The following is a 24,945-nucleotide window of genomic DNA, read 5'->3' as shown; positions in this document are numbered from 1 at the left end:
CAATTATATTAAAGTGAAATCCGTCCTAAGTTCAAACCTGCACCAGTCCGAAATGCATTTTTTTTTAAGATGCTGGGAGTCTTGAGTCCGCATCCACTTGATAACGGACCGGACCACTTGGGAAGCAACTTACTTCCTCTTCTGTGGTCCCCGGACTCCTCTTTTCAGGTTAAATACCCAAGTTGCAGAGGCAACTCATCAGACGCAGAGTCCGTGGACCACAAGAGAGGGGGGCTCAGAACAGCCAAATGAAATTATTGAGAAGCCAATGCATACGCAACGCATGACTGTTTGAAGTGGTTTATAGTCTGGTAGCATTATTGGCCTTTTTTCGATGCGCCGTCACTGTTAATAGTGTTCTCTATCGGAGCATGTTGACTAACTATTTCTTTTCGGAAACCAGTGAAGAAAACTTGGATAGCGTGTGACATGCGACATGCCACACAAGCCGCGAAACAATCTTCTTCTTCACAAACAGTTTGAAAATCACATAATCAGCCTTGAGTGTAATCTGGCTACCGTGAAACTGCGATTCAACACTGTTGGATCATTTTTCGTGGGGAAGCGTGAAATGCAAATGCTATGCGGTTGCCACAGGAACGATTGAAACGATTGAAGATCAACATTCGTGCAGTCATTGGTAATAGTCTCAGAGTCAGCTACATGAAAATCTACATAACCCGTTGCACAAACAGTTTGCCTAGAAATGGTTGGATTTTGGTAAAAAAAACTGACTGATTGATGGATTTTTGCATAGATATCCTGCAAAGACCCACAAAAACAGGACAAAGATTGTCAGAGAACTGTCAGAAGGCTTAAATTTGCGAAAAACGGGTAAAATTTGCATCTTGAAAAGTGTTTTGACAATTCCGATTTATATCCTTCACATGTACAGGATGTTTCAAAATGACCGAGCAAACTGTATACCAATTTTTGAGGAGACAAAATTGGCAAAATTCAAAAATATAACATGAGAAACAACTTTCGTATTGCTAGAGCTACTAAGAAATTGAACTAATTTTCCCATTCAATTAGACTATCGCGCCTGATGCACCCAAGGAAGTTAAGACATTTCTTATGATTGAGCACAATTTGGTGCTTATCTGCATAGGTTCATTGCAAAGTGCACTCTGCCCAATCCATTAGCCGTCCGTTTTACTGCTTTTGTTTGCATAGAACATCCGGTGAATTATTTTTCGCGATGCCTACCTATGTTGCATTCCAGAAATTCTGCCATTCCTCAATCTGGGAATCAAGATGAGTTAGACCACAGGCAGATGACCTTCGTTAACAGATACTACTAATTCAGTCAATGGGACTCTGCGTAGTTGTTCCTGTAGGAGTTTTTCAGATGTGCGTATTATGTACTACTATGATGAACAGTGGAATTAAAACAAAATGGATAGTTTTGATAAATTACAACTTTATTCCAATAATTGCCATAAAAGTATTTAGATAGTTCCTGGTGCTGGTTGGAGATTAATGGAAGCAGCAGAATGAGCATGTCCGGCTAATGGAGCAACATGGACGGCACCACGAGTTTTGGCAACATAACTTCCTTCATGACCCCATGGAGCAGCTGGCGCAATAGCGGCGTGAGTGGCGATGGCAGCAGGGGCAATGGCGGCATGAGTGGCGATGGCAGCAGGGGCAATGGCGGCGTGAGTGGCGATAGCCGCTGGTGCAACGGCAACAGCAGCTGGAGCGGCCCAAGCACTATGAGCAGTCCATGAAGTAGCTGGAGCCCATGCAGCATGTCCCCAAGCTGGTGCAGCAGCAACAAGAGCTGGTCCACTGACGGTAAGAGATGGACCATGCGCTGGTGCCAATGGAATAATTGAAGCTTCAATTCCAAAGGCCAAAGCCAACAAGACTACGACGGCGGCGAACTGTAAATAGAAATAATATGAATTAATTATAGTTCAATTTGAGCTTAGTATAAAATCAAATGGTCATTGTCGTACTTTCATGTTGATTATTGGAGTACTGATTTCCGTTTGATATCTATTCAAATTTTTGATCGACTTTTATATGAAAATGCATGAACACCCAAACAAGTTCAACAAAGGGTTACTCATTGATTAGACGGAAACTGGATACAAACGTGTGCGTAATGACGTATTACGAAATATTTACCTGTTATTATCAATCCAATCTTTAATCCAAGGAAATTAACTTTCGTTTACTATAATTTACGTTTGGCTTAAAAAGTAGAACCATGTACTTACGGGCATCATAAGATTCTTGTGACTCAATCAACAATTAGTAGCAATTGACAATTTTAAAAGATACTTAACATTGGACGAGAAGGACATACTTGACACATTGAGAATTATGGAAAAAGTAGGTCAGTACAAATTATGATGATGATGATGGATGATTCTGGTTCCAGCATATAAACATCCACAACTGCAATTATTAATAAATGACTGTTATCAGCATACTGTATTTGGTAGGACTGCTAAGTTGAATAGAGACTTTTTATAACAATAAAAGGTAAAATCTTCTTTTGATATAATTAGCTTTTGGCCACGAATTTCTTACAGGACGTCACCTTATTTGAATATATCCCAAATGGACAACAATCCGTAATTTCGGAATTTTTTCTCTAATTCCTAAAAAGGAGAGTAGTGTTCAGCGCTTTGATCCCTCACGTGCCATTAATGCAAAATTAATGTGTCTATACCGATGCGTAGGTCTGCACCGGATTTTAAAATAGACTTCAGACAAAGAGATTCTCGACGACCTAACGATGAAAACCAAAACGCGAGCTAAATTGGAAAATAAAAAAACAACGGCTTGACCGCGCGTGAAGCCGTAAGCCTCCGGACCCGAGTGCCGCGATCGAGAGGGAAGATCCACGACGGATCACAGTCCCGATCAATGTTTCTTCTGCCTCAGATATTTATTGAGGCGCGGGGGGGGGGGGGGGGGGGGGGGGGAACCCCTCCCATCCTTGACATCCTCAGGCCAATATTTCAGAGGACGTGCCTAATAAAGTTTTGGGAGGAGAGGAAAGGGAGGAAGTGCTCAACTAAAATATATAAAAAAGAAACAAAATGCAAAAGTAAAAAGAAAGAAAAAGAAATCAAAAATAAGAAAAGAAATCAAAATTCAAAATACAACTCGCACGACGGTTCACTCCGAGCTTGGCACGGCGTGTAGTTGTGCTTGACTCGTTTGACTCTGTGAATATTTAAGTAATCAATGTAATAATTGCTTACTTAAGGGGGTCATCCCGTGTGTCGGGTTGGAGAAATCGTTTTTTTTTTTTGCATGAATTGTATCTATATATAGTGGAGAATATGTGGGCAAAGGGATTTTCCGATATTCCGAGTCCTTCAGAAATTACAACGTTAAACAAGTAAGGAGTTTGCAGCCGTGGCTAGAGTACTCGATGAGAAAGAGTATCGAAACTTTTTTTACCTGGTAGTTTTTTACCTGAGCCTTATAAATTTGAACACAGGTATAAATATATAAAAATGGAAAACCAATCAATTATCTAAACTAATTTGCTGTTTGGAATAAAAAGGATAATCCAGTCTAGAGTGAGCACTGAAAGGCGTTCAAGTTATACTCAGTTATATTTTGTTGTAAGTATTGTCCTGTTTGTGTGTTCAGTGATTTTTTTAAATGGATCGTACGAAGGGAGATCACTTTAACGTTCAACGTCATGCTCGCACTAAAAAACGAGTATTTCATTGGAATCGATACTTATCAGAGAAGAAAAAGGACTTCGCATCAACATCAGCAAAGAAACTTTTAGCAAGCATGAACATGGATGTTCCAATTGCGACAAGTTTTGTATATTGTATATTGGATTTTGCTGGAGTTTTCTCTGGTATTTCTGAAAATTTCTGCAAATAATAAAATATAGGTAGTAGTAAAAAAGGAATGCGTAGCACATGTCGAGAAAAGAATGGGAACGCGGCTTAGAAATGCAAAGAAGAATCACAAAGGCATTAGTGGAAAAGGGGCTGGAAAACTTTCTGATAAGGACCTCACTACATTTTCTAGGCTGGCTATTCGTCGACACGCAAATTCGATAGAAGGAATGAAGCAAGAAATTTGAGAAACTTTCTTCCATAAATGTTCTACAGACGAAAATCCTCAGCATCAAAATTGTCCAGCAGGCGAGGACAGTTGGTGGAAATGGCGCAAAGCGGAAGCTAAAGGAGAACTGGATAGTTTTCACCACGAGAAGGCACCTTTGACTGAAGAAGTTCGAACAGTCATCAAACCAATCTACGAAGATTTGCACGAGATGATCTCTTGAACAGATGTTTACGAGCAGAGACCCAGAATAGCAATGAGTCGTTAAATGCGTTGTTCTGGACTTTCGCTGCTAAACACCTTCATTTTGGGGCCAAGGTCGTAGAAATAGCCACTTTTCTGGCTGTAATTATTTTCAATGAAGGATTCAATGGCATTCTCAAAATCCTAGTGACAACGGGATGTCAAGTTGGTCACATATGTCAAGTTTATGGCGACCGCCGTAATGAAGCGCGAATTTGGCGGTCCGAACGACGATCGACTGACCCCGCTAAAAGAGCCAGAATTGAAACCAGAGAGCCCTACAAGACTTTTTTGAAAAAACGGAGGATGCTCTCTATGGACCAGGTATAGCAGATTAATGGTGAGTTAAAATTTTACTGTTGATAATCACATTTAAATTTTCAAATGCGTTTTTCTCGAAACTGCATTTTGAAAATCGGCTGCCACCATAGCTCAAAATCTATCTAACCAAATTCTTTGAAATTTTCAAGGCTTCTTTAGTACATATTTCTACGGTCCGCAAACTAGGATAATTGCAATCGGACTGGTAGTTTTTTTTTTATTCATAAAAAAAGCCGTAAAAAACACCAAAATCCAAAAAATTAAGTTTAAAAGCCCGCCAAAAATTTACCTTTTAATATTTTCTAATTATCCTAGTTTGCGGACCGTGGAATATTGTCCACATTAAAATGCCGTTTAGTTTTTTTTCCTCAGACGAACACAGCGCCCTCCAGCGTGGCAGCAGAAAAACACCTTTTTTTGGAGATGGGTGCATAAATTAACACGTATTCCCAAAATTAGCAACGAAATCAAGCTGAAAAATTTATCACATATACTAGAGATATCAATAAATATATGGTGAAAAAATCACGTTTCTATCTTTATCCAGTCCTTCAAAATAATTTTTCAAAAAAAGGCAAAAAAAAACGACCTTCACACGGGATGACCCCCTTAATTTCTTTATTATTTGTCGTTATTATTAAATTTACTTATTCAGAATCCAAGATGCATTCAGTCCGCTTTAGATGGTACCGCAGTTTTCCCTCGAACAGTATCCACAGTATCGGATCCTACCACTCCAACGATATTGCAACGAAGCGAAAATGGAGAACTCAAATAAACATTGTTTTTGATATTCTGCAGCGAAAATAAATGAGATAAAAAGAAAACTCGTCGCTTGACAGGAACTCGACACGTACATTACATCAACAAAACGTTGCCCCAATGTTCAAAAATTCAAAAATTAATAACCGTTTTCTCAAATTTTACAACGCAGGAATCCAATCCATCATTGCGCGCCATTTTCCATAGACTACATAGATGGAAAAAAAACCAAACGATCTCCTCAAACACACAATCCTTGATTATGAAATGAAATTAACCATTGGTAAAGTATAATAACCCCCGAATTCACCGACAAAACATTTGTGTCATTTAAATTTCATTCCGTAATTGAAACCATGAGTCTTTTGTTTTCCAATCGCACATTTATTTGTTAATCACTGTTAATTACAGCAATTTTCGACCTTTGTAGAGATAATTTTAAGAAGCTCCCAAACGTAGTCCATTTCAGTTAGTGTAAACTCATTTCCATAATTAAATCTTCTAGCAGATTACTAGAACCTTCGACAATTCACTTAGTTTGCGTTTTAGCTGCTTTTTCCGCAAATAATTTTCCTTCTTTAGAAACTTCTCTGATACATTTCTATCGCTTTTACCAAACACTTGCTCGAATCAAAGTGCGGACGAGATTCACGAATTCAGAGCGTTTTAAAAAGGAACCCTTTATTCTCCCGCGGTGCCTAGCATTCCTCCTCAAAGATAACTTCTCAAAATCCTCTTCCACAGCGTCAATTCACGGCTGTTCCTGGTGGTAATCCAGCCTTGCACTCCTCCTCAAAGGAAACTTCTCCAAAATCCTCTTTCACAGCGTCGCTTCACAGCCGTCCCCGGTGCCAATCAGAACCTTTTTTCCATCTCACTGGCCGTTGCCCAGCTGTTCACCCACGAACCGATCCCCATGCCGCTTCGCTGGCCTTGAATTCTGTTGAACTCCGAGAGTTCATGTTGTAGCCCACGGATGCGGCAAACCATTCCCCCCTGTCAAGATCAATTCGCCCCAATGCATTCAATAATATGGAATGTGAGGCGAACATTAGGGTAATTGCACATTACGAAATGCATTATTTGAACAAATTAATTCAGAAAGAGGCGAATGAGATTCCGCTCCCGTCGCGAAGCCGCGATTACTACACACTTCAGTTTTCGTGGCTATCATCTGTAAGAATCCCTACTATGAATATATGCCCAGCTAGTTAGTTATGGCCTGTCAGAATACCCACAATACTTCTGCAAGTATTCTTTCGTTCAAACAGAATAAACTTTACCGTAAGTTTGTTTGGTTCTGACAGGAAAAGTTTGGAGCGTTGGGATGCGCCTGTCCTTCAATCACCCATTAAACATTTAAGTTGCCGTCCTTAGGACTGCATATACTTCAGTTTGAAAGACAGTTGCATATTGACCCAAGGGAAAAGTCCAATTCTCGTGTTTATTCGAGAGGTAGATGGGCTGCTCCGCCGCTGACGACATCACCTGCCCTTCGCAGATCTCAAAGTCTACTTTTTTTCCCCCATGCCTAGGCTTTGCACGCACGTACAACAGCTTGATCCAGCAGCATAGAATAAGATTATCGCTTTCTCCTCCTGCTCTGCGCCAAGTGCCCTTGTGCCCTTGTCCATCTTCGGAGAGTAAATTCCGCGCCACCATCGGCAAAAACCACACTTCCTGGATATACAAATTGATCGCCCCCTTCAATGCTCTGCCAATTAATCCAGATAGGGAGAGTGCGATAACACGCCAGACTGAGAACTTTGGTTTTGTTGCTGCTTATCTTCAGTCCCACTCTACTTGCTTCTCTTTTCAAATGTAGAGCCATTTGGCCAAGATCCATGACCCGGTGGGGTAAGAACAGATATCATCAGCGTAGTCGATGTGTTTGAGGAAAGATGTCATAGCCCATTAAATTCCTCCACGTCCCCCAGACAGGGCAGTTTGAAGAACGTCAGCGATGATAAGAAGAAATAATACCGGTACAACGAATATCTAAATTACGCCCACTGTTCCAAAATGATCCATAGGGTGTTAATGTGGTCAATGCTGGAGGATTCCGAGCGAAAATCAGCCTGCTCTGTCGATCAAGCTTACGAGATGTTCTTTAATACGTTGCAGATTATTTTAGCTATGATTGCACGGCAGGGAGCACGCATACCTATACCCCTCCAATCGTCACACTAAAAACGTGTGCCCTTCTGAAATCATTGCGTGCCATCTTCCTCTATCCTGACCAGTGCAATAGTAAATTCCCTTTTGTCACGGCGGACGGTATGCTGAACTTCTTGCGATTTCTTTCGGTGTCGGAATTCAAGCATGTAACTCCTACGATCGCAGCGGTCAGTAGAGCCTTCAACCACTTCCCTTGTTACGCACGTACAGGAGGCAACTTCTGAATCTACTGCTGATCGTAAAGTCGTCGATCTGATTGTTCGTACGACGTCGGTCAGTTGAAACCCAACTGACCTTATGGCAAGCTCTGTGCTAGGACAATGTGCCACCAATGATGAGGCTATGGAAGTTGCAGAAATGCCCAAACCTGCCATAACTATCACCAAGATCGTGCTTGCCCATCACATTTCCGACCAAGGTTCCGTCAGGGCCCACCTTGATATTCAGATCAAACATCACGATCACAATGTCATATTTAGAAATCCTCCCCTGAAATGGGGTTAATTGCTCGCAGAAAGTATCTTCCCCCAATATATCAGAAAACTTAGCTAATGCATAACACTGTATAATTGTGGTGCCCTTTAACCTGGACTGGAATCTTACAGTCACAAATCTGTTTGAAACTGGTCCCAGGTCAAAAGAGCGCACTTTTCGGCAGCCGTCAGAATCAACCCTACAGCACATTCGTATCTGCTACTACTTAGCTTCCCAAAGTGCAAAAGCATTGCCATTAGTGTAAGAAGAGCGAGGAGAGTACTCTCCAAAGCTCCATCATTTTATTTTGCTTAGGCTCAGAAAGTCCACGATATGTTGTTGGAATTGCCACTCGAGTTCGAGAAAACGAGGATTCTTGGAACCCTCGCTACCGTCCAGGAAGAGCGTGCACATACTCCAGAGAGCAATCTTAGTCCATTTTCGATAGCCAAAGGTCTGCGATTTGAGGAGATCAGCCCCTAAACCTAAACCCTAAGCAGTAAAGTTTAAAAATTTTCAAGTTGCCAGCTATCAAAATTTCTATTCCTTATAGTCGCCTCTTATGGGAAGCAAGGAAGACTTTCAGTGTATTCTTAAAACGCAATATGGATTATTTGAGCTACATAGCAAAGCTTCTAGGAAACCGCAGATTTTAAAACTAATAAAATCGTACAATCGGATAATGTAGTAAAAGAAGCATAGAAATAAAATAATAACTTAATTATTTCCCTAATCATTATCGTAAATAACAAATAACAACTACTTATTAACTCCCGGAAATTTCTACTCTTGTTTTGAATTCAATCAAATTCTAGTTGCTTTTATAGTTAGCCTAATCCGTCTCTCCAAAAAGTACTATCACTCCTAAGATACAATCTATCTTTGCTACCCGAATTCTATAAATTATCTTTCAAATCAAATCAAGCTTTAGTTGTTGCTTTAAAAGCCGCAAACAGTTTATTTAATTCAACAAACAGAATTTGTTAATCAAATAATAAACATGAAGGTAAGTTTCAATGTTAATTTGGAATAGACAATTGTGTATTTGCCGATTGGTTACGATCGATAATTATCTAAACGTAAGACAAAGAATTAAAACCAAATTTCACTTTTGCTTTCAGTTCGCAGTGGTCGTAGTCTTGTTGGCTGTAGCCCTTGGAATTGAAGCATCCGCAGTTGCGTGGGGACCATGGGGACATGGTGTTTATGCTCCAGCACATGCAGCCGCTGGAACCTGGGATGGACGTTCATGGAACTCCCAATGGGATAATGGTCATTGGGCCGGTGAAGGTGCTTGGGATGATGGTCAATGGCATGAAGGTGCTTGGGGTGATCATGGAGCTTGGGCCGGTCATGCTGCATGGGTTGCTCCAGCTGCTGTTACTGCTCATGCCGCTGTTGTCCCAGCTGTTCACGGAGCATGGGGTCATTAAGGTAGCTATGTAGCTAAGACCCGTGGTGCTGTTCATGTTGCTCCTTTGGCTGGGCATGCTCACTCTGTTGCTGCTATCAATGTTCATCCAGCCCCAGGAACCGTATAAAATCACAACTTTTAACTGTAACCAAACTGCCTCATCGATTCATTGTAAATAAAAGGATACTTTTTATTTATTAAAAAGGACTTTTTTATTAATTAATAAATTTATCGTAACCTCTTCAATTTAAAATTTCGAATTTAGGAAAAAGTTGTAGGTGGAAATTAACATTATTTCATATACATATTCCAAATTCCTTTAAACCACCTTACTGTGATTTTAACGTAGGAGTGCAATTAGGGGCGTAATTTTTATCCTATCAGCTTCTGTGGGACACCCATCCTGTATGAAGCACTTTACCACTTTACGTTTTGTTCAGAAATGAGTGGTCCGCAAGATTCCCAGGTGGAATCCTCAATTATGTGAAATGGCAACTTAGAATCGTTCATTCAATTCAACTGATGCTCACCACTCAATATCTCTCTCTCAATGTGGACGAAACCTTCAACTAGTGCTTAAATTCATTTTCGAGCAACGATACTATACGTTTGCGATGGACTTTCGCAAAACTTGAACAATTGAGAGGATATCTCTCCGAACACGAAAACTGCGCTGGTTCGAACACATCGTGAACAATGAGACGCTAGCGGACCAGAAGAGGATGGAGATCATGTCGGGAATAGCACGGGGATCCATTCTAGGGCCGGACGTCTGGAACGCTTCCAACGATAGTCTGCTAAGACTCGACATGCCAGAAGTTGCGGCACTTATTGCGGGACGCACTGTTGAACAGACGCAAAGCAGGCTTGGCACATTGATGTGACGAGTAAGCGGATAAATGACTACTCATGGTTTCAACCTTGTGCTAAAAAAACCGAAGTAGTCATCTTGACCAGAAAGACAATCCCGATCCTGCGTCCCATATCGATTGACGAGTTCACTATATAGTCAAAACTAAAGGCTAAATACTTTGGTTTAATGCTTAACTCGAAGATGAACTTCTTCGAGCAAATCAAAGCAGCAGCGGGCAGCGCTGCAGACGGAGTCTCTAATGGCAAATATTGGGAGCCCTATATCTACCAGGAGATGCCTTCTAATGGGAGCAACGCAGTCTGTTATCCTCCTCAGTGCAGAGGTAGGCGCCTTGCTCAAGTGACGAGGAGCTTTACGAGTGGCGTCTGCGTACCGTAATGTCTCAGATCCGACCGTGATTGTGACCGCGAAAGTGATCCCTGTTGTCCTTCTTGCTAAGGAACGTAAAGCTAGCTACAGCTACAAGGCGAAGATTTATGAGAGATGCTTGCCCATGATGAATGTCAGCACACTTTCCGAGTGGCAACCCTCTTAGCAAAATGAGCCATGGGGCAGTTGGGCTTCGCGATTCGACAATTGTAAATCCGTGGCTGAACCGAAAGCGCGGTGAGGTTGATTACTTCCTTACCCAACTTTTAAGTAGGCATGGAGGTTTTCAGTCTAACTTACACAAGATTGGGAAGGCATGATCTCCTGGTTGAGTGTTCTGCAATGAACTGGCGGACTACGCCGGTCACACCTTCTGCTCTCTTGATGGTGGGACGACTTTCGTCAGGAACTTTATGTAGACTAAGGGAGCTCTCCCCAGACAATGTAGTCAGAAGGATACTGAGGAGCGCTAGTAGATGGAACGGTTTTACAAATTATGTTCGGGCTTTTCTTGTTGCGAAAAAGATTAAACTCGACCGGCGAAGTGATTGGATGGCAACTGGTTCTCGAACTAACAACTCCCCTCCTCTCCCCTCTCGTTGGTTGAAGGAATTCTCCTACCTGAAAGCTCTCTAAGCCGGGAGGGCTACCCCGAAGTAATGTGTCGAACGGTTCCAGACTAGTTATGTGATAACAGGGAGGTGTTCAGTTGGTAGTCCGACCGCGTACTCTTGCGGGAGTCCAACGCTCTGTACCTTCACCTACCCTACCCCCAGAAAACACTTCAAAGACTTCTCAATCGCATATCATCCGACGAAGTCCCCTTAATGAACTTGCTAATTACGGTAAAACGCGTATACTGACTGTTCCTCGAAACAAGAAGTATATATAAAATTGTTCGCGTAGGAGGTAATATCTATTATCGGGGCGACATATGAAGACACACAATGTCACGTGCTGTATAAACGGAAAATATCAGAGGTATTTGACACCCAAAGTAAACTCCGCCAGGTTAATTTCCAGTCGACGATGTAATATTTTCCAAATATGGATGACATTGGCAACAATATTTTCCTGAAACATCTTGACCTCGCTGATAAAATCTGCTTGCCTTATTACTAAGTCGTCGACCTTTTTTAAATTACCTTTGCCTCTCTGACCGGCGGTATAATAAATCCTGTTTAATATGATGTACGGTATATTGTTATTATCAAAATGTACTGTGGTTTCAGTCTTCAGATGATGAAGGTCTATCCCTACTCATGGTGAATGTACGTGCGCAGCATCAACTGATAGCCACTGGTCAGATCATCATCATCAATGGTGGAACAACCTGTACTAGGTCTAGGCCTGCATTCATAAGGAACTCCAGACATCCCGGTTTTGCACTGGGGTCTACCAATTCGATATTCTCAAAAAACTATCTGGCCTCCTGACCGACGCCATTTTTTCATCACAGGCAGGCTCTGCCACGTCTCCTTTTTCTTATAGACTATCCGAGCCCATCCTCCTTACCCATACGGATTAAGTAACCCGCCCAGCTCAACCTATTTAACCGGATTTTATCCAAAACCAGGTGACCAGTAGTTGGGTGAACTTAAAGAGGATGGTGCCTCTGACATCGACATCAGCATCGCGGATCATTATTTCCAGGGCCAGGTTAAAATGCATTCATATTGCATTTCCTTGTCTTAGACAGTTGTTGATGTTGACTGGTTTCGAGAGTGATCCTGCTGTTTTTATCTGGCTTCGCACATTGATCAGGATTAGCCTAGTCAGTCCTATCAATTTGGTGAGGATACCGAATTCCCTCATGTTCGTTTACAGTTTTACCCTGGCTATACTATCATCCGGATAGCTTAGTGGTTAGAGCACTAGGCTGTCGTAAAGAAGGTCGCGGTTCAAATCTCACTGGTGGCAGTGGAATTTGTATCTGATTTGACGTTGGATACCAGTCGACTCGAATGAGTACCGGAGTCAAATCAGGGTAATAATCTCGGACGAGCGCAATCCTGACCACATCGCCTCCTACTGGGTACTGTAATCTTGAAGTGTACCGTTACGGTCTTAAATGAAGTGCTCTAACACACTTCAAGGCCCTGATCCAATATGGATTGTTGCGGCAACGATTATTATTATACTATCATCTGCGGCCTTAAATATTTTTTCCATCGCTTACCGTACGGATGAAAACCTGATCCGTTGCTGATTTACTTGAAGTGGTATGGGCTTATGATGTTCTTAGAGATGGTACTCACGTGATACCTCTATCATTTCTGCACTGCATAATATCCTTAAAAAGACAGATTTGTGTGAAACAAAACCTTATTAGAATCGAGTCGATGACTGTCTGTCCTTCTCTCTGTCTGTCGCACCCAATTTATTCGAAAGTTGGTGAGACCATGTAGTCTATGGATCCCTTTACATGCAGCAAGTGGCGCCATTTTGTGTTTGTTTGAGTTTAAGCGGGGCTCCACTTACGTGCGAAAGGAGGGTGCAGCATTTTTTTTCACAGAATGTGGCCATGTTCATCATATCAATTGAAAGGGCTCAATTAGTATTTTTCGAAACTGGTCCCATATTTTATCTCGGATGAAACATAAGAGAGTGAGGGCTCAGAATATAACCCCCAAAAAGTGTAACAGGTCTCGGTGTTAGAAGCTCTCCAACCGAGAAATCTGAAAAAAATCACGGGGGTGTATCTAAACGAAATCTAGGCATCAAACACATCCCGTTGCAATATCTGCACAAATAAAGTTAATAATAGTATATTTGCATATTTTATAAATTAAAGGCATAACTTTGGGAAGTTTGAAGGAAATCCATTTATTATTAACAAAGTTATAGAAGATCAACTTTTGCAAAAATGGAATGATCGCCTCATGCAGCACGGTCTCAGATTGAATCTAAACAAAACTGAATTTTTGACGACCGATCCCCATGAAACAGACGCAACCACTGTCAGTGGCAGTGATTTGTCAAGAATTGAGCCATTTAAATACTTCGGGTCAACGTTATCAGCCAACGGAAAACTGCGTTATGAAATTATTTCACGCATTAGCGCAACCTGGATGAAATGGCGTTCCACAACTGGTGTTCTTTGTGATCCACGTATCAACGACCGTCTCAAATCGTAAATCTACCGCAATGTCATCCATTCTGTCGCCCTCTATGATTCTGAGCGTTGGCCAAATATAAAAGACAATGAACGGCGTCTTGCGGTAATCGAGACGAAGATACACGTTTTGATCACATCCGAAATGAAAATATCCGTAATCGTTATGGGGTTGCACCGATCGTGGAATTGCGAAAGAGGCGTCCTCGATGGTATGGTCACGCAATTCATGCTAACGAGAATTCACTTGCCAAGATTGGTCTGGACATCGAAATCGATGGTAAACGACCAAAAGGCAGGCTGAACCAACGGTGGCTTGATGCGCTGGATGGGGATTTAAAAGCCACGGGATTGCACCCAGATCAGGCATTCGATAGAGTCAAATGCGAAACTGATCACGGGAACCCGACCCTGCTTGTAAACGGGACAAAGGCTGAAGAAAAAGAAGATTGACAAAGTTATAGAAGATGAAGCTTTTACATTTTGTGTGAATTTCATGCATTCTGGAACGAGTATGACGTCATCATAGTATATCAATTCGCCAATACCACAACAAAGTAAGCTTACGTGGCTGATAGGTCGCAGAGAAACTTTTCGTTTTAATTTTTTAATCATTTATATCAAAATCAATTATTCGAAACAGACAGATGTTAATGAAGCTTTCGGGGGAGTGCCTAATTCAGATAGATATATTTGTACATTGAACAGGCGGTATTCAATATATGTATTTTATATATGCATATGTATACTTTTATGCACCAAGTAAATCGAAAATAGGTGTACGATCAATTTATATACATCAGTATAGAATATCGTATTCGGCAATATTTCTTTGTTTACTCTGAGGATAATATCTACGTCATATTTCTTGTGGTTTTTAGCCATATACGAATGGAAAAATGTACGTTGAAAGCTTCTCACAAAAGATGAACACAAAACCTTTATACTAGAAGCACCAGCTTCCGACATTCCGACCTATTTATGTATGGGGCAGATAATGTCACACTGCAAATCGCCAGGTAATGATTCGCTTTCCTACACCTTGAATGTATATTGGTGAACCATTTGATGTAGTTGGTTGCCTTCGTATTTAACAAAGTCGGCTATTATGTTATATCTCATCAAAATGCTCAACCCATCCCTCCAATATGCCCATTCTGTCGGAAATCAGATTTCCCTCTTTGTCTCGGCCTCGGACTTATTGGTAAAACTTGCGCGCCTGGTACGGCTGCTCCCTTTACTTTTCCAGTTCACAGACCTGTCGATTCTCCCAGGCTACCTTTTTCCATCTGTGAAGTCGCTTCTCCGCTCGCGTAGTCCGTGATAGATCTTTACGCATGCCCGCGTTCTTTGAGTTAGTGGCAGAGTTGTGCTATGGATGACTGCAGCATTTTGATTGTCAGACGGAATACCAGTCGGTGTTGGAATTTGAGCCCGGAACACCATACCAATGAGATAGTGATCCGAGTTTATAGCATATGACATTTACTAAGGCTGAGAAGTGTCGGCGTTCAATTAACATATGTTCAATTTGGTTGAAAGTCGTCCCGTCTGGAGAGACCCTTGTTTGTTTGTGGACCGCTTCCACGCAAAGCAGATACTTCTACCAACCATTTCGAGCTACATTGCTAATTGAATAATCCGCAGTCCGTTGTCATTGATATTTTTATGTAAGCTATGGGAACCAACGGCTTCGTCACTCCTTGACTATTAAAATTTCTAAGTATGATTTTGATATGGTATCTGCGACAAGCATCGAGGGTTCATTCTACTGCCTCGTAGATGTTATCGTTTTCCAACTTTGCAGTCCTCTGTATATGGGAATGAACAAGAGAGAGAAAATGCGCAAATCGTTATTCCGTTTTCGATACCGGGTTCATCGCTGTAATATCAATCAGCCTCAGTCTCCTTTTGTAGATTCGTAGCAAGTTGTTTTCAGTATAGGGTTGTCAGCCCTAACCTGGAGGGCCGCTTCGTACTATTTGGTCCGTTGTTAGGCGCAGGAGTCGCGCATTGCCATCAGCAAGAAACTTAGAAGCTCTCTTCTGGATATATATAACCATAGGGGTGCTGATATCAGCCTCGCGATAGATCAACAGCTGATGACTTCACTTGTATACCCCGTTCGTATCTATACACACATTTGAAGCGCCTCGACCCTAGAAATATTTTCTGATCAGACGGCATATGCTTCGAATAGTTTGAGAATATTGAAGATCAATATCAGAGGAATTTGAAGTCTAAAGCAGTGTCCATAAGGGTTGTCTCCTATCGGTAATATTATTTATTGCCGTTGTCGACGACATTCTCCCTTATTCGGAAGAGACCGGTAATGTAGAGAGTCCCTATGGACAATGACATTTTATTCAAACACCTCGACTACTCGGCTCATGAGGCCCGTTCGTGGACCTTTTTAAAATGGATTGTACCTTCCTAACCGGCGCAGTAATGAACCCTGTTAAAGACGATGCACGCATTTCTTCTCTACCGGAGTTCAGATCCATCACTTTTGTACCACTCGTGAATTTGCTATGTAATCAGCAAAGCTCCTCAAATGGTTTTGAAATAATCAATAAAAGACTGATGGTAGCTGATGGTCACTAGTCATATGTTTACCTTGTTTCGCAGTCGTCTTATTTTGTGACACTTTCCTATCGGCATATCCGAAACAAGTGATTCCGTTCTTAATTCGAGTCTGTAACATAAACACAACTAGCCAATTCTTATAGCAGAGAAATCCCCCCCCCCCCTACCCCCAAATTCAATATTTTACAAAGTACCTCTACTATTAATGTAGCACAAGTAGACGATTCCTAGCTACCACTCCCTAAGGTCCCCATTCATTACCAACCACAATGAATGAATAGGGTGATATTTTATTGAGTCTTCCTCATTTTCAGATACTAATATTCTGCTTCATCTTCAATAACTCAACCAACCAATTTGAAATCTATTGTCTATCTAGATGGTTAAGTGCACTTATTAACTATAGTACGTCGGTAACTTTTATGATGTACAGGAATTTTATGACATTTCCTATTTCTAGTTACTTCAGCTTAGCATCGGTGCAGGTGCATTGATAAACTTTGCACAGATGCCGGGGCTTTCTCCAGCATATTCATTCCATTCATCCACATATTCTTTCCATTTCCCCCGACCCCAGAATCTGCACACAATGTCCAAAGATATCCCCAGCATACCTAGGTGGTACTTTAAGTTACGGTGATTATTCCTACTATGATCCTAAGGCTCTTCTTGGTAAAGTTTAAACAATCCTGCCAGTGCTTTGGTTCATATCTTCCCGTGAGCACCCTGGACTCTTCCATTTCGCCCAGTATGGTTCACAAAATCCTTCCTCCTCATTCCATATTTGTATAGCCACGAACCCATTCTCGATTCCACAGAAGGGTTGTGGTCTATATAGCGGCAATTTTGCTCCTTTCCTGGCCAGCTCATCCGCTGCCTCATCACCATTTAACCAGATTATATCGGAACCTACAGTGTTCACGACCGTATTACCTGAATTATACCAGTTCCGAGTTTGCCTGGTTGGATTTACGTTCCATGATAGCCGCCCGGCTACCAATACTATAATATTACCATACAGGAGACGTTTACGCAAGGAGGTCAACATGTTCAATTACTTGGAACCGCCCACAAACAACATTGGATCAACCATCTAAAGTGAGTGAGACCAACTTATACCAAGAGAGCACACAGGAAGGGGGGGGGGGGAGGAAGGGAAGAATCAATCGAATCAATTATCATATCGCTTCTAAGGCCAAGATACATGGAAAAGATGTACCTGGAAGGTCAATGCGTGTGTTGGCGCAACAATCTATATTGGATCAGGGCCTTGAAGTGTGTTAGAGCACTTCATTCAAGACCGTAACGATACACTACAGGATTACAGTAGCCTGTTGGAGGTACATATTGTGGTCAGCATTGCGCTCGCCCGAGATTAATACCCTGATTTGACTCAGCTACTCATTCACAGCTAAGTTGACTGGTGTCCGAAGTCAAATTACGATACACATCCTACTGCCACCAGTGAGATTTGTACCGCAACCTTTCGTACAACAACCTTGTGCTCTAACCACTCAGCTAACCGGAATCTTTAGTAAGGGATAAAGATAATATACAGAAACAACATAATCCACAATAAGAATATTAACGCGTGTTACCTAAAAGATATATATTATTTCCAAAAAAGAAACTATACCGAATAGTAGGAACAAAGCTTGCATTACTCACAAGGTGCACTTATATCCAGAAATTTACTATTAACAGAGCTGTTAGATCAAATGGGACATTTCGAATAAATTAGTATTTATATCTTTTACTCATTCCAATGGTACTAATTACGTGTATTTTAATTGCTCTCTAATTAAGAGTTTAGGTACGTACCCAGCTGATGACTACTCCACATAGCTGAGCTAATTCCAGAGGCTATTTCTGTTAGTATTCAATATGTATTTCCATGATATTTCTTTGCTCAGTAGTATCTAGTATCTATTAACTGAAAGTTCTATTTTCTGATAACCAGGAAGACTTAACTCATTCTAAACGGTTTGCACTATGAAACTCTACAGTTTATTTTGTATTCAAAATTGCATTTCTCTCCTAGGTTAGGAAGTAAACATTCTCTAGTTTAGTCTATTGGAATCGAGTGCATAGAAATTTTATTTAATCTTTTGACATAATTATTTAAATAGATACATACATTATTTGCTTGGCTGCTTCGACAATGAAAATTTTCCTAAAATTAGTGGAATTTAATCCAAATTCAACAGTTCTGAAAAGAAATTTCCTTAAACAAGTCGGGAAACCGGAAGCTGGACGCTTCAGGTATGAAAGGTTTTGTGTATTTCTTTTATGAAGACATTTGAGTGTGCATTTGTTCCATTAGTACGTAGCACGTAATGTATATGTATATGCATACATTATGTGAGAATACCCACATGCAGTCTTGATTTTACAAGGAAGAAAGAACTTTCACGTATTATAACTTTGTTAGTAATAGTACGATTTCCACGAAACTTAATCTGATGCTGGAATGAACTTAAGGGGCGTTTTGCAGCCAATTACTAAAATTATAGTAATATTCTATTATTAACTTTGTTTGAACACATATCCGTATGGAGGGTATTTCGGAGCCTAGGCTCCATATAGTGACAGCCTCTCGATTTTTCTCAGATTTTTCGGTTGCGTAGTTTCTGAAAATGGGTGTTTTAAAGAAATGATCAGTTTCGACCCCTCGCACTCTCCACCCTTTCAACAAATGACAAATTTAAGACGGGTTTCGGAAAGCACTAATCGAGACCTTTCATTTGATACCCTAGATGACTATATTTGAAGAAAAAAATTTACACCCCCTTTTGCATGTATGGGGACACGGTCTTAAATTTGATGTAGAATTATGTAACTCTAACTCGGGAGCGTTCATAGTTCCCACCTTTCCACCAAATTTGGTGTGAATCGCTGCAACCGTCTCCAAGAAAACTGTGTGCGGCGGACAGACAGACAGACAGTAAACCGAATTTAATAAGGTTTTGTTTTACACAAAATCTTGAAAAAGGGCTTCAAAAATTCCTGGCCTTATATTGTGAATTCGCTTGGCAAATTGCATATGTATTTCTCTACATACTTCCTGTTCAGCGACCCCTGTTTCGGCAACCAATTAAACATCAATTAAACTTGTTTATATTTACTTCAGCTTACGACCTGAGCAAACTTGAAATAATACTATCTGTGTATATCAAATTCTAACTACTATACAATTGTACAAAATACTAAACATTCCAGATTGAATATTCATATCTGCTCGTACGCATATGGACGTATGTTTGTTCAGCTAGATGGTTATTACACAGCACAGATTATGACGTATGCGGCATCTAAAAATGGTCGCAAGGAAACTTGCTTTCACTTTTCGGTTCTGTGCGTAAATAGATATTTTTTTTCAGTAATCGATTAAGCTGTACTTGAAATACTTCTATAAGTTGTTGTACTATATAAACCTGCACCGCGTTTTCAAATTTATCAATCAGAACTTACCAACCAAACTATCAACATGAAACTAAAATATTTTTTGGATAAATCACCAAAAATAAGATTCTCAGGTAACTTCCGAACGACAAATTAAAATCAAATTTCATTTTTTCTTTCAGTTCGCAGTAGTCGTAGTCTTGTTGGCTGTAGCCCTTGGAATTGAAGCATCCGCATGGGGACCATGGGGACATGGTGTTTATGCTCCAGCACATGCAGCAGCTGGAACCTGGGATGGACGTTCATGGAACTCCCAATGGGATAATGGTCATTGGGCTGGTGAAGGTGCTTGGGATGATGGTCAATGGCATGAAGGTGCTTGGGGTGATCATGGAGCTTGGGCCGGTCATGCTGCATGGGCTGCTCCAGCTGCTGTTACTGCTCATGCCGCTGTTGTCCCAGCTGTTCACGGAGCATGGGGTCATGAAGGTAGCTATGTAGCTAAGACCCGTGGTGCTGTTCATGTTGCTCCTTTGGCTGGACATGCTCACTCTGCTGCTGCCATCAATGTTCATCCAGCCCCAGGAACCGTATAAAAACACAACTGTCAATTGTAACCAAACTGCCTCATCGATTCATTGTAAATAAAAGGATACTTTTTATTTATTGAGAATGGACTTTTTTTATTAATTAATAAATTTATAGTAACTTCTTCAATTTAAAATTTATATTTGCTGGGTTGTAAGTGCGAATTAACATTGTAAAACCATAATGCTTTGAAATTTCAAGATTTTAACGTGATTTTAGGGTAGAATAAGTAAATATGAGTTATAGCGTAGAGCCAAAGTTTAAGTTTAGGTAAGTTTAAGTTGGCTCACTGAATAATTGAGAGCGTGCTGTGCCTGAACGTATCATGAACATTTTTTTGGTTTAGTCTAACCATCCGGCCTACTGACCAGATAGGAAGAAATATTGTTAACTTGAGATTATAGACACATTCAATCGTGGTACTGGTAGAGATTTTTTAACTGGGTTTAAAATCTGGCCTACTAATACTTACCTACGTCTAAACAATATTGCAGAATGGGAGTGTTCACCATAAACTACGTTCAAAATACATTGCCGCCAGAACATTAGAAAAAATATATCTTTCAAAAATAAGAATAATAGTAACGAAATAATACATATTTAATAAGAAAAACTATCATTTTTTTGGACTTTCTGAATTTTATCGGAGTCCTTAAGGGGGTCATCCCGTGTGTCGGATCCGCGGAATCGATTTTTTTTTGGCATCAATTGTATCTAGATATAGTGTAGAATATATGGACAAAGAGATTTTTTGATATTCGGAGTCATTCGGAAATTATAGTGTTAAACACGTGATAATTCACATGCTGCATTTATGTCGATCGCCGTAATAAAGCTCGTATTTATCGGTCCGAATGACGTTAAACGTTAAATGACGCTAAACGGACAAAAATTGAAGCCAAGGCCGTACATCTCTTTCTTCAAGAAACCTAAGGTTTATGGACTAGGTATAGCGGATAGCTGAGTGGTTAGAGCACAAGGCTGTCGTACGGAAGGTCGCGGTTCAAATCTCGCTGGCGGCAGTGGGATTTGTATCGTGATTTGACGTCGGATACCAGTCGACTCAGCTGTGTGAATGAGTGAGTACCTGAGTCAAATCAGGGTAATAATCTCGGGCGAGCGCAATACTGACCACATTGCCTCCTACAGTGTACTGCAGTGTACCGTTTCGGTCTTGAATAAAGTGCTCTAACACACTTCAAGGCCCTAATCCAACAGGGATTGTATGGTAATATACTATTATTAACTTAATTTGTGCAGATATTGGAATGGGAGACATTTTGAGGCCAAGATTTCGTATAGATGCACCGTTGTGATTTTTTTCAGATTTTTCAGTTGGATAGGTTCTGAGAACAAGATCTGTTTCACGTTTTGGTGCTCACATTATGAGCCCTCACTCCGCTGTGAAAAAAAATACACTCGCTTTCGCATGTATGGGGAGCCCCCTTTAAGTTCAATACAAAATGGCGCCACTCGCTGCATGTAAAGGCACACAGACCACATGCTCTCAACAAATTTCGTTTCGTTTTGGAGCAAATCGGGTTTGACAGACACACTTTGAATCGATTATATTAAGATTTTGCTTCACACGAAAACTTAAAAATGGAAGTGGTTGGTAACAGAATTCAATGTAAACCTTCTTCCATAAATTTGATTTGCTTATTTGACTGCAACATCGATCCTGCTTCTCATTGTGGTATTTACAATATGAAAGCTCTTCTACGGAGTGACTGCTACAGCAAACTTTTAGGGGGTAGATAACTTCGGTAGAAAAGGAGAGTAATTATACAAATTCTAATTCTTGGAAAGTAATTTGCATCGCCTTACACGATTTGACAAACCTGAAAGCTTAAGCTTCCAGAAACATACCACAGTCATGGTCCATAAATTTTCGAGGAATACAGTCTACTTTCAGAACTGTAGGGATCTCCGAAGAGCAAGACACACGACGTGAAGCTGGCCGATCACACGCTCGATCTAGATTGAGAATCAATGCCCATTTAGCAGTATTCAGTTACAATAGAGACTACGATTACAAAAATTCATGGGAATGTCGTCATTGACCTAATGACTATATCGTACTTACATTGCCCCGCTTTGAAATTTCATTGAGGAATGTGGTGGAGTCAATTTGACACCATTGAATAAACCACCAAAGCCACTTCTTACCCATATTATTGCTGGAGCTACCCAATATAATGCTTGCTTTCAAATGGCATCCCTTTGGGCGATAAATATTGTAAAATATAGTAATTTAGCACATTTAAGGGGAAAAGACAAGGGTATCATCAAATTGGTTCACTTTTTCCAGTTCCTGAAAAAAATTCCTAGTTTTTGCTAGCATACACAGGCAGAACAAGGGCTGCCTGGTTCAGCTAGAAGTATATGTATAGCAGATGCAAAATGTGGATGTTTACGCAAGTGTTGGAAAAACATATCAACACGTTCAATTGTTTGATAACTAGCTAGGGTTGAATATACAATATTTCAGAAACTCGATTAGATCGATCATTTAAAGTGAATGCATCAGCAATGAAAAGTACTATCGAAGGAAGAGCTCCGTCAAACCAATCACAGAGAAAGGAGGAGGAGGAGAGGAAAAATCAGTCGAAGGAAATAGCAGATCTCCTTCAAGGCCAATATAGGTGGAGAAGATGTACTTGCAAAGTCACGGCTCAACATAGGGTGAAGGCCTTGCACAGCAGCAATAGCAAATCTTTAGCAAGTCCGACAAGTGTGTCTCAGAAAAGCTATATAAAGTAACTGACAGTTCTTCGGAATTTGTAATAAGAGATAAAGATAAGATAAAAAAATCACATAATCCACAATGAGTATCTTAACACGTATCATATAAAAGATTCATTTTATTTAAAAAAAAATACTCGAACAACGGGAACGAAGCTTACATTACTATTACAGGGTACAGTTGTTTCCAGAAATTTATTATTAATAGAGTTGGCAAATCAGATGAGATTTCTAGAATCAATTTGTGTTCATATCTTATTACTCATTCCAATGGTACCAATTAAGTGTATATTAATTGCCCTCTCATTGAGAGTTATAGGTACGGATCCAACTAATAACTGTTCCACATAGCTGAGTTAATTGTAGAGGCTATTTTTGTTAGAATTCAATGTACATATATTTCCAATATATTTCTTTGCTCGTAACATCTATTAACTATTTCCCGATAATCAGGAAAACCCAACTCATTCTAAACGGTGGATAGGGCTCTGAACTCTGCATTAAGGCCATATTCGGTTAATTCGGTAGTAAACATTCTGTTTAAGCTATTCGAATTGAATGCATAGAGATTTTATTAAAATCTTTTGACAGAATTTTTGAATGGGATACATACGCATTTTCCATGGCTTCTTCACGAGGATACAAGGAGGAGGGGAGGAGAGGAGGGTATACAATAACTTTAAGTTATAGGTCAATAGTTCTGAAAAGAAATGGCTTTAAAAAATCTAATACCGAATTCCTGATTTGCATATTGTGAATTGGCTCGGCAAATTATAGTACGTATTTCTTAACATACTCAATATTCAGCGACCCCTTTTTGGGCAGTCAATCAAATACCAATTGAACTTGTTTATATTTACTTCCGCTTGCAATCAAAACAAAATTGTGATAATACTATCCGCGTATATCAAGTTCTAACTATTATACAATTGTACAAAACACTATACATTCCAGATTGAATATTCATATCTGTTCGTACACATGCATATCTTTGGCTCGATGGTTCATTGCACAGTACAGATTATGACGTGCGCGGTATCTAAAAAATGTCGCAAGGAAACTAACTTTCACTTTTCGGTTCTGTGCGTAAATGCCTAAATGTATTTTTTTTCTTGAATCGATTAAACTGTACTTGAAATATCTCGATAGATTGTTATACTATAAAAGCCTGCACCGATTTTTCAAATTTATCAATTAGAACCTACCAACCAAACTATCAACATGAAAGTAAGCAAACTAAAATATTTTTTGGATAAATCACTCAAATTAACATTCTCGGAAAACTCCCGAACGACAAATTAAAATCAAATTTAATTTTTCCTTTCAGTTCGCAGTAGTCGTAGTCTTGTTGGCTGTTGCCCTTGGAATTGAAGCATCCGCAGTTGCCTGGGGACCATGGGGACATGGTGTTTATGCTCCAGCACATGCAGCAGCTGGAACCTGGGATGGACGTTCATGGAACTCCCAATGGGATAATGGTCATTGGGCTGGTGAAGGTGCTTGGGATGATGGTCAATGGCATGAAGGTGCTTGGGGTGATCATGGAGCTTGGGCCGGTCATGCTGCATGGGCTGCTCCAGCTGCTGTTACTGCTCATGCCGCTGTTGTCCCAGCTGTTCACGGAGCATGGGGCCATGAAGGTAGCTATGTAGCTAAGACCCGTGGTGCCGTTCATGTTGCTCCTTTGGCCGGACATGCTCACTCTGCTGCTGCCATCAATGTTCATCCAGCCCCAGGAACCGTATAAAATCACAACTGCCAATTGCAACCAAACTGCCTCATCGATTCATTGTAAATAAAAGAATACTTTTTATTTATTGA

At 40.5% G+C, this 24,945-nt stretch overlaps 3 protein-coding genes across 3 annotated transcripts; 2 read left to right on the top strand and 1 right to left on the bottom strand.

Annotated features, from left to right (window-relative positions):
• Window positions 1-1,403: 1,403 nt before the first annotated feature.
• On the bottom strand, window positions 1,404-2,068 carry LOC119661237 (adult cuticle protein 1-like). Its single transcript, XM_038070466.1, has 2 exons — window positions 1,965-2,068; window positions 1,404-1,889 (listed from the first exon to the last, which is right to left on the bottom strand). The coding sequence occupies exons 1-2, from the start codon at window positions 1,968-1,970 to the stop codon at window positions 1,452-1,454; spliced, it is 444 nt and encodes a 147-aa protein (XP_037926394.1). The 5' UTR covers window positions 1,971-2,068; the 3' UTR covers window positions 1,404-1,451.
• Window positions 2,069-9,016: 6,948 nt separating this feature from the next.
• LOC119659889 (adult cuticle protein 1-like) lies at window positions 9,017-20,464 on the top strand. The gene is made up of 3 exons (XM_038068214.1): window positions 9,017-9,037; window positions 9,153-9,228; window positions 20,044-20,464. The coding sequence occupies exons 1-3, from the start codon at window positions 9,032-9,034 to the stop codon at window positions 20,385-20,387; spliced, it is 426 nt and encodes a 141-aa protein (XP_037924142.1). The 5' UTR covers window positions 9,017-9,031; the 3' UTR covers window positions 20,388-20,464.
• Window positions 20,465-24,191: 3,727 nt separating this feature from the next.
• On the top strand, window positions 24,192-24,945 carry LOC119647038 (adult cuticle protein 1-like). The gene is made up of 2 exons (XM_038047782.1): window positions 24,192-24,351; window positions 24,452-24,945. The coding sequence occupies exons 1-2, from the start codon at window positions 24,346-24,348 to the stop codon at window positions 24,869-24,871; spliced, it is 426 nt and encodes a 141-aa protein (XP_037903710.1). The 5' UTR covers window positions 24,192-24,345; the 3' UTR covers window positions 24,872-24,945.

This window comes from Hermetia illucens, chromosome 1 (assembly GCF_905115235.1).
Source record: "Hermetia illucens chromosome 1, iHerIll2.2.curated.20191125, whole genome shotgun sequence".
Classification (NCBI taxonomy): domain Eukaryota; kingdom Metazoa; phylum Arthropoda; class Insecta; order Diptera; family Stratiomyidae; genus Hermetia; species Hermetia illucens.
This window is presented reverse-complemented; position numbering and strand designations above follow the sequence as displayed.

Excerpts from the sequence above, each read along its gene's own strand:
- LOC119659889 (XM_038068214.1), top strand. Across the intron at positions 9,229-20,043 it reads TGCGTGGGGACCATGGGGAC|ATGGTGTTTATGCTCCAGCA; the intron begins ATGGTGTTTATG and ends GACCATGGGGAC.